The following is a 9,251-nucleotide window of genomic DNA, read 5'->3' on the forward strand; positions in this document are numbered from 1 at the left end:
ATGAGATTTTCAAATCCCAGTGAAAACTGACAAACTGTTTGGGTACAGTATATTTCAATAAACCAAGAGGCAGCAAATGAAGGGATTTACCATATAAATTTTATTGTGAAAGAAGCTAGTAGGGTTCATCTTTTGATATCAATGAGGCACATGAATATCCAAGGCACTGTGGGTAAAGTGGATCCCCATCACCTACATTTAAAGAGTTTGGTCATCTCCATAGGTTAGTATCCTGGGGTGGCAGTCATGGTGGCTGTTTGTTTTGTATTGCTCATTATTTACAAGTTCACAATCCCTGGACTACAAAGAGTTGTTTCCTCTGGGTTTGCTTTACCTTATTTCAAGAACACTTTCCCCAGATACATTCTTCCGAATTTTTTCTCTTGTAGTTTCATTTTCCTTTTTTTTTTTTTTTTTGAGACAAACTCTTGCTATGATATCTTGACTGTAAACTCACTGTGCAAGCCAAGCTGGCCTTGAAATTATAATCTACCTCTGCCTTACAGGTGCTCTGGTTACAGGAGGAAACCGTAATGTACCCATCCCCAATAGTGTTGGCCCGTTTCTTCTGCTGCCTTCTTCTCACTATAAAGGCTTTACGTGACTGCCTTATATACAATTTCCAGTGCTCTCTAATCCTTCCTAATTCCTCACCTGTTTTCTCTTTATTCTATGAAGTACCATCACCATCACTGCTTATTTATCCTTAACTAATTTCTAAGCTCCGTGAGGACAGGCTTATTCCTATTTCCCAGGCGAAATGAACATCCAACAAACAATTCACATGAAATTTAAAACTCAAAATTGTTTATGAAAGAGTTGAGATAAAAGAAAAATGACATTTCCTTCTCCTTAGTATTTTAAGAAAAAACTGACATCATAGTAGGGAATAATAAAACAATTCATTAGAATCACACATAAAGTCATGCCAAGAAATACTACTGAATTAAATGCAGTTACAGGAGCCTTGTTCTTCCGACTCAAGAGATTTGGAAAGTGAGATCTGCAGGACTCTCCATACCAGCCATAGTAACAGTGACACACAAATCCATTCTTCATATTCATTATTGTCTTCAGCTTACTCCTTGCAGAAGTGACAAATTTGAAACCTTTGTTTATGACATAACTCTTGTGGCTATCTTCAGGCATATGAAGATAAAAGGAGGATTCCACTGTCTTTCGAACACATCGACCATGACTATTACATAGACTTTGACTGCAGAGCTTCGCTGCAGACGTTACATTGAAAACATAAGGGCCCAACAGCCCTTGAATAGTTTGTTGCACAGATAAGCAAGCCTCCTGTGGGGGGAAAAATGAGAGATGCTTGAAAAACAGATTGGAGTCCAGAAATAGACACATACACAACTGATCTTTGACAAGGATGTCAAGAACACATAACACAGAAAAGACCAACTTGTTAAAATATAGTGTTGGGAAGAATTGTCCAAACAAACTTGAACCACTAGCTATACAGCATAGGAAACTTCACAGAAAGTGGTTTAAATTTAAACATAAAAAAAGCCAGTAAATTATAAAACCGTAGCAGAAAGCTGGTTTTTCTTCCTGCTTCCTGTCAATTGTGATAATTCTCTTGCATGAAACCAAAAGCATGGGTGACAGAAGCAGAAATAAGCAAGTGAAACTCTGTCAGACTAAACACTTCTGCACACACAGGGGAAAAAAATAAAAAACAGTTTATAGATTGAAAATGCGTCCTACAGAGTAATGGAAAAGATATGCAAAACTCCTATTTTCTACAGTAACTAACAACATGTCCAAAATCTAAATTACCCAAAATAGCACACATAATAACTAAACAAAAGAAAATACACAAAGTAGCCAGGCTTGGTGGTATAGGCCTGTAACCTCGGCCACTTGGAAGGCTGAAGCAAGGGAATCACAAGTCTGTGGCTTGAGTGATCTACAGAGTTGAGTTCAAGGCCATCCTAGTCAACTTAATAAGCTCCTATGTCAAAAAAGTGAAATAAAATGAGACTAGGAATAAAGCTCACTCATACAGACTTTGCCAAGCATGTGTGAGACTTTAAGTTCAATTACTAGCATAGATAATATGGATAAATTAAAACACCCAGCCGTGGTAGCACACATCTTTAATTGCAATATTCAATTGGAAGACAGAAGCAGGTGGATCTCTGTGAGTTTAATACCAGACTGATTTATATAGACAGTTCTAGGCCAGTTATATTGTGAGATATTTTTTTTGTCTCAAGAAAAAAAAGTTGGCTAACTCACCTTGTCATTTGTACAAATAATATAGAAAGGACTTGAATAAACATTTTTCATTCCCAGAAAAGTGTAAATCAAAGCTACAATGAAACATTACCACATACTATCAAGGTTGGCTAATATTAAAACATATGTAGAGATTACATGTGTTGATAACATTGTTTGGAACCCTTTCAGCCTATCAGTTCAAATGTAAAAAGATGCAAGACCTACGGAATCCAGTATGGAAGTTCAAAAGAATTAAAAATAGTTATCATATGATACATGTATATATATGCACATTCACAAGTATGTGTTCATATACACAGTTACAGACATGGAAGCAAAAAAGTTTGGTAATTATCTGGAAGTGACCTTCACACTTCTGTATTCAAAACAGGGCTATTCTTTGTAGTCAAGAACTGTAACTACTCCAAGTGCCCATCAAGAAATGAGTGGATAATGAATATATGATATACACAATGGAAAATAATTCAATCTTAAAAAGTAGAATGAGATTCATTTAGGACAATGCTAGCAAATTGTGAAGATGTTATGCTAAGTAGAATAAGAAATAGAAGAAGAAAAAACACTGTGTGGGTCCATTTATGCATGAATCATCTAAATATCAATATATTAAAAGGTGCACACAGGCTAGACAAACAAATACCAAAAAACTGCTGTATAACCTGATATCCTTAAATAACAATATCATATTATGTACTTCCCAATTTGTTGTAAAATAAATGCCATGTTCAATATTCTGACTACAACATTTTAAAAATATCAATCAACTACTGAATACATACAATCTGTCTTCCGTGTCTACTTTGTCTTATAAACTGCCATCAAAATAAAAATAAGTGTAGAGAATCCACTGTTCATAACAAAATTGTTTTCAAACTTTCATAATAACTTGTGTCAGGTATATACAATAGCAGTTTTTTTTACTAAAAACCCCTGCATTGTGGGGTTTAATTATAGTACAATTTTTGAATGAAGAAGGTAAGACTGAGAGCAGTTACTTAAAATGCCACCGATTATCCGCTTAGAATATGATAATCGGCTTCTTACTTTAGGCTGCCCAATTGAAGCTTGTGTTTGTCCACCCTGCTGTTAACTACAGTCTGGTATAAAACTGGGTGATCAGAGTTGATCCCTACAGCGCCTTTGCACTTTGTTAAAGCCAAGGAAACAAACCATCAGCAGCCAACTGGTGTGAGAAAGCATTTTTGTAATAATCACTACCTAGAATGCAATACTAACAGGAAAATCACTACTGACCTTTGACTCAGAATATTCGTGTCCTCCCCACAATATTATTCCTGCTGCCCCCAATGCAGCACTTTCTCCAATTGTGTGCACCAGGTCCTCCTACAAAAGAGAAGGACCAGGAGAAATTTCTGTCAAAGTTGTGTTAGGCACTGGTTAAGAGATGTTTTTGTTTATAAAGAAAACAGTTATAGAAGGACTGGAAAGGGCAATTTGGGCATTTTAGGTTATCTGATAACAGTTCAGTGTTCCAGGAAATAATCTAAATAATGAGGCTATAAAAGCAAATAGGTTCCAGTCTGGAGTTCTGTAAAATCTTGTTCAAGGTAGACATATCCACAAATTAATGGCAATACAATGAATACAGCTACAAATATCAATATTTGTAGCTCCCACACAGTATCCATAGATTAAGGGAACCAAGTCTGAGAAGTCTTGCTTGGCTAGATAACATTTTAGATGGGTCTATGAGAATGAGAATGTTTTCATAAGATGTAGGAGAGAGAAGAGAAAAAGGGAAAAACAAAAGGCGGAGAGGCTCATTCAGTTAAGAATGCAACAACCTAGAGAGCTGCTTCCTATGATAAAGCACACAGGATTGGGAAGAAAGGAAAAGCATATGAGGCCTTGTGTATAAACAGAATCATGTGCAAAGAAAAATCATCTGCTTTTGGGTATGAAGAGAGTGCTGTTCCTAGAAGTCATTGTGTGTTAAACAAAAAACCCAGTGGCAGGTGTGGGACACTTCCTTCTGGGTTGACAGGAAGCCTCCGGAGGCCTTGCAACATGGGCTTTTGCCCTTCCTCTTGTTTGCCCTACAACTTGATGACACCTTAGTGATAAACGCACCACATATCTTTGTTGTAAGATACAGAGAAATAAAGCCGAGACTGAATTAGAAGTTTCCTCCCAACTAGGTTTACTAGTTTCTAGTACCAGAAGGTGCTATGCAGGCTGCTAAGAGAGAAAAGGCATTTCACAGTGGTTTCACCCAGCTGTGAGTCCTACAAACTACGGGACCAACCTACCAGAAAAGAGGTGCCCACCATTTTCATAAGGAAAACCTACTGATTTGTCTGATTGGATTTGAAGCCTACTCCACAGTAGAGAATCCATGCGTGTTACCATAAACCTGGTCAAAAGCCAGCATCTCCCTAATTAGAATTAAGGCCTGCTCAACAGCTCAACAAGGGGGAAGTCATGCCTGGTACTGGAAACAAGCTAACTACTCAGTGCTAGTGAAGATAAGATTAGTGGGAGAGGATTCTACAACCACTAATTTACTAAACCAGTATAATCTCTAGCAATATTCATTGAACACTGGTCTTTGTACTCATATGTAAATGAGTACACCCCTCACCAAGGAAACTACTTTTCTCAACAGAGACCTTTACAGCAACCACACCCAACCAAAATGCAGTTATGGAGCCCAGTCCCAATAAATGCATCCACAAAACATTCCTGCACCTAAGGCTCAAAGAACATAGTGGAGGAGAGAAGGGAAAGGTTTTAAGAACCAGAGGATCAAGGAGTTTACTGTGAGATTGCATCTCCTAGCAATATCAGAAGTACACCCATAAAAGTCTCAAGAACCTGACTGCCCAAATGTGGATTGAGCAAGGATGACATCAATAAACATGCTAGACCATGAGGCCTCAACCCTAAACAAAGAACTATAGGCAACTGAGGAAAGCTGGGAATGGGAGAGGTGACCTCCAGGGCAGAGCACACCAATTGGTGGTCCAGTGCCAAACATCAACCCTGAAAGCATATGTACAGGTAGCATTAAACAAACTGCACAAGTTATATTTAGGAATTAACAGGTTATATTAAGTTACTTAACAGGGTGTATTTAGGAATATAATATATATGCATACAATAGAAAGGAATTTGAAGTGAGTTTGAAGGATAGTAGAGAGGGGTATATAGAGGTAAATAGGAGATTTTAGAGGGAGAAAATGAAAAGAAAAAATGTAATCCATTTATAATCTCAAAACTAGAAATTTAAAAACCCATGATGAGAGAAGACAGGTTGTATGATGGAACTGAATACTGTCGTTTAGCCACACTTAGATCAAACTGCTCATAGACAAATGTTTCCCTCAACCTTCCCAGAGAAGCTTTTCTTTTCAGTGAAAGGCTTCCTGAATGCAGACTCATGGCTCCTCAAGGTGATGAGAAGTAGCAGTTGAGTACTCAGTCCTCAATGTAGCAGTTTGCCCACCCCTGTCTGAGTTTCTGGATGGAAATGTGGGTAAAGGCTACAAAAGTCTGTCTTCAAAGCATGACACAGTCATTTCAAACAAGACGTCAAAGCAGCTGCATTTGTCTTCACTGGACCAGCACAAGACTGGACCTGTCAACAGTAGATCATGGATTACAGGAGCTCATGGGTTCCTACCCTCCTTGCCATTCTATTGGCTACTGGAAGATGCTAGGAAAATCTGACTTGGTCTTCAGTTGTATGCCCAGTGGTAAATCCACCAGGTGCCTGTGATTACTTCCAAACACACAGCTGAAATCAAGACCACAAAGCAAAATAAAAAGAATTGAGTATGGGAGAGTTATAGAAGGGGAAGGTCACTGAGAGGAAGGAACTATCAGAGGGTAGGGAATGGGAGCAGTCAAAATGCATCGTGTAATTATGAAATTGCCAGAGAATAAAGGTTATCAATAAAAGTCTTACCCACAACTACGTGTGTGTGTGTGTGTGTGTGTGTGTGTGTGTGTGTGTGTGTGTGTGTGTGTGTGTGTGAAGATTCACACGTGCCACAGTGCATGTTTGGAGACCTAAAGGAAAATTTGCACTGGTTCTCTCCTTCCATTGTGGGTTTTAGAGATCAAACTCAGGTTATCAGTTCTTCAAGGAAAGAAATTTTGCCTGCTAAACCTCCCATCATGAGCCCAGAACCGGCTTTTGAAATAAAGACTTAGTCTATGTTTTTAAATGTCCCTACTCTAATATAACTGGTCTAAGAAAGTGAGCTCTAATAGTCTTTACCTCTGTGTTAGTCACTGTAATAATGGAGTCATTGGCACTCAGATAGGGGTGATAATTTCCTCATGCATCATCTGCCTAATAGTTGTGTCCACAGTAATGCCCTAAGAGACAATGTAGCTAATGTTTGAGCACTTCCAGAGTCTTCAAATTCATTATTTCCCAAGCAAAGTCCACCACATATTTCTATGTTTCATACTTGGTGTTAGAGCTGAAGATAGTCTTGCCCTGCCTTCATTTCCCATGACTATGATAAAACACCCTCAACCAAAGCAACTAATGAAAGAAAGTGTTTATTGTAGTTCATGATTTGAGGTGACAGCCCATCATTTGCAGGAAGTCAAGGCATCAGGGACTTCAAGTAGCCACTGGCATTCAGTCAGGAACAGAATGGATGCCTGCATGCTTCATATTTCTCAGCTCACTTTCTCCTCATTTATACAGTCCTGGGGTAGAATCCAGAAAGCTCTGCATCCCACTTTTAGTCTCCATCTTCCCACATCAACTAGCGGATTCAAGACCTTTCCCCCACAGACATGCCTATGGGGTAACCCAGACTGAACAATTCATCATTAAGAGTCTCTTCCCGAATGGACACAGAAAATGTGGTACATTTACACAATGGAGTTCTACTCAGAGGAAAAAAAAAACAATGGAATCTTGAAATTTGCAGGAAAATGGATGGAACTAGAAGAAACCATTCTGAGCAAGGTAACCCAATCACAAAAAGACAAACATGATATATACTCACTCATATGTGGATTTTAAACATAGAGTAAAGGATTACCAGCCTACAATCCACACGACCAGAGATGCTAGTAAACAAGGAAGACCCTAAGAGAGACATATATGCTCCCCTGGAGAAGGGGAAAGGGTCAAGATCCTCTGAGCAAATTGAGAGCACCAGAAGAGGGAAGAGGGAGCTACGAAAATGAGAAGGGAAGAAGAGGAAGGATGCAGAGGTCATGAGGGAGCAGAAAGCTTGAGTCAGGGGAAGAATAGAAAAAAGGATATGTGATAGGTAGTGTTTTAGTTGAGGGGGTGCGGCAGGGCAGGACGGGAGGGAGAAGGGAACTAGGATTGTCATATAAAACAATCTTGTTTCTAATTCAAATAAAAAAATGATTTAAAAAGAGTCTCTTCCCAATGCATTCTAAATTGTGTCAAGTTGACAATTACAACTAATTATCAAAATATCTATTTATATAAACTACTCAATCCATCAGCACTGACTGCTAGGCCATATTGTAGAGTCTTAAGAAATATTCAATAGAACCTATGCCATCTTTTCAGTAAATCTAATACACTGAACAGGAAAATATTGCATAATGAAATGTCCAACTGGTTCACACCTTGATCCCAAATCTCCATTTTTACCTATTTCCAATCTGAAAAATCACCAGAACCCTGTGAGAAATTCTTCTGAGTTCTGAATGAATTTTTTATCTTCTAAAATTCTAGATGCATGTTTACCAGTTGTTTGGAATTTCAGAGTTGGGTTGTCTCCTTTAATACTAGAATAACATTTTAATGAGAAATAACCACCCCATGAATATTTCTTCCTAGAGTTTACATATATTCTACTAACCTGTTTTTATGTGACTATTTTTTTCTTACCTCTGACAGAGCTTCAAAACTCTGCAAATAAAATGGTCTGGAAAAAACAAAAACTGGCAAAACATAGTCCTTTCTAGCCATTTCAGCAACTCTCAGGGCTTCTCTCACTCGAAAATGAACAAATTTTAGTGCATTTAAATTCGATTTTAATATTTTACTCAAATATATCGAAGAGTAGAGTGCTGTGCTTTTTTCCCACAGCCACAAGAGTTGATCATTGTGGAAAATTTCATCATCTGGGCAACGACCTGTGTAGAACTCTGGATTTATCCGGTAATCATAGTTGTAGCAGTCTGGGTAGAGATAGAAGCCCCATAAACGTTTTGGTCTCATTTCTAAAGCTAATGTGAGAGTAATGTTCATAAAACTCCTTCCAGCATTTTCAAATTCCTGTTGTGCAACTGTTCTCACTTTCGCTTCTGACCAGTCAGGATGGTGGTGTCGAGTGAAAGCTAATGAGTGATTTTTATATATTATCCTGCTGCCCCAATTCCTATCCCACTGGGGCTTCCAGCCTTCCCAGTCAATCACAGCAAGTCCTTCTGATCTCCACCAGGTGACAGTGTCTGCAATGTCACTGGCGCTTTTCTTGAGGTGCTCAGAGAGGTTCCCTTTCTGGGGTATTCCACCATAGATGGATCTTCTATCTTCAGAGAAATAAGGGTAATATCCAAGTTCATCTGGATAAAATATGGCAATTGTGGATCCACTCTGGGTTTCTAAAGGATTTGGAATGATGCCAAATACTTGAAGGTTCATATTTACACCAAAACGTTCCTGACAAAAGAAGGTAGGAGCAGCCCAGAAAATGTTGAAAGGCTGGTCCTTGATCACTGGAGGCATTGCTGGTTTGAGAGCTGCCTCTGTGACCAGAACAAAGAGCATCAGCTCACCAAGCTGTGTCCCCCACAGACTACACATGGATTGTTGTTTTCAGCATGATGAAAGGGTACTAAAAGCAAGAACAAATATTTGCATGAAGGATCAGATGCCTGACTAGTTTCATAGTACGTATTATATTAAATATTTTCAAAGATTTACAAGGTTTACTAGCACCCTTATTCATGGTGTCATCTACAAAGAAGGAAAATGAGACTTTTGTTCCCTCCTTGAAATATTGAAAGAGAGAAATTTA

The 9,251-nt window shown here is 38.5% G+C and overlaps 1 protein-coding gene across 1 annotated transcript; it reads right to left on the minus strand.

Annotated features, from left to right (window-relative positions):
* Window positions 1-852: 852 nt before the first annotated feature.
* On the minus strand, window positions 853-9,037 carry LOC100759710 (hyaluronidase-like). The gene is made up of 3 exons (XM_027389743.2): window positions 8,117-9,037; window positions 3,514-3,603; window positions 853-1,302 (listed from the first exon to the last, which is right to left on the minus strand). The coding sequence occupies exons 1-3, from the start codon at window positions 9,035-9,037 to the stop codon at window positions 853-855; spliced, it is 1,461 nt and encodes a 486-aa protein (XP_027245544.1).
* Window positions 9,038-9,251: the final 214 nt, after the last annotated feature.

The sequence above is a fragment of the Cricetulus griseus genome (genome assembly GCF_003668045.3).
Source record: "Cricetulus griseus strain 17A/GY chromosome 1 unlocalized genomic scaffold, alternate assembly CriGri-PICRH-1.0 chr1_0, whole genome shotgun sequence".
Classification (NCBI taxonomy): Eukaryota; Metazoa; Chordata; class Mammalia; order Rodentia; family Cricetidae; genus Cricetulus; species Cricetulus griseus.

Bases quoted from the DNA above. Each gene is read 5' to 3' on its own strand.
- LOC100759710 (XM_027389743.2), bottom strand. From the start codon at position 9,037: ATGTGTAGTCTGTGGGGGACACAGCTTGGTGAGCTGATGCTCTTTGTT. The intron at 3,604-8,116 runs GTAAGAAAAAAA...TCTCTTTTGTAG, and splicing joins GTTTTGAAGCTCTGTCAGAG to GAGGACCTGGTGCACACAAT. The intron at 1,303-3,513 runs GTCAGTAGTGAT...TTCCCCCCACAG, and splicing joins ACGAATATTCTGAGTCAAAG to GAGGCTTGCTTATCTGTGCA.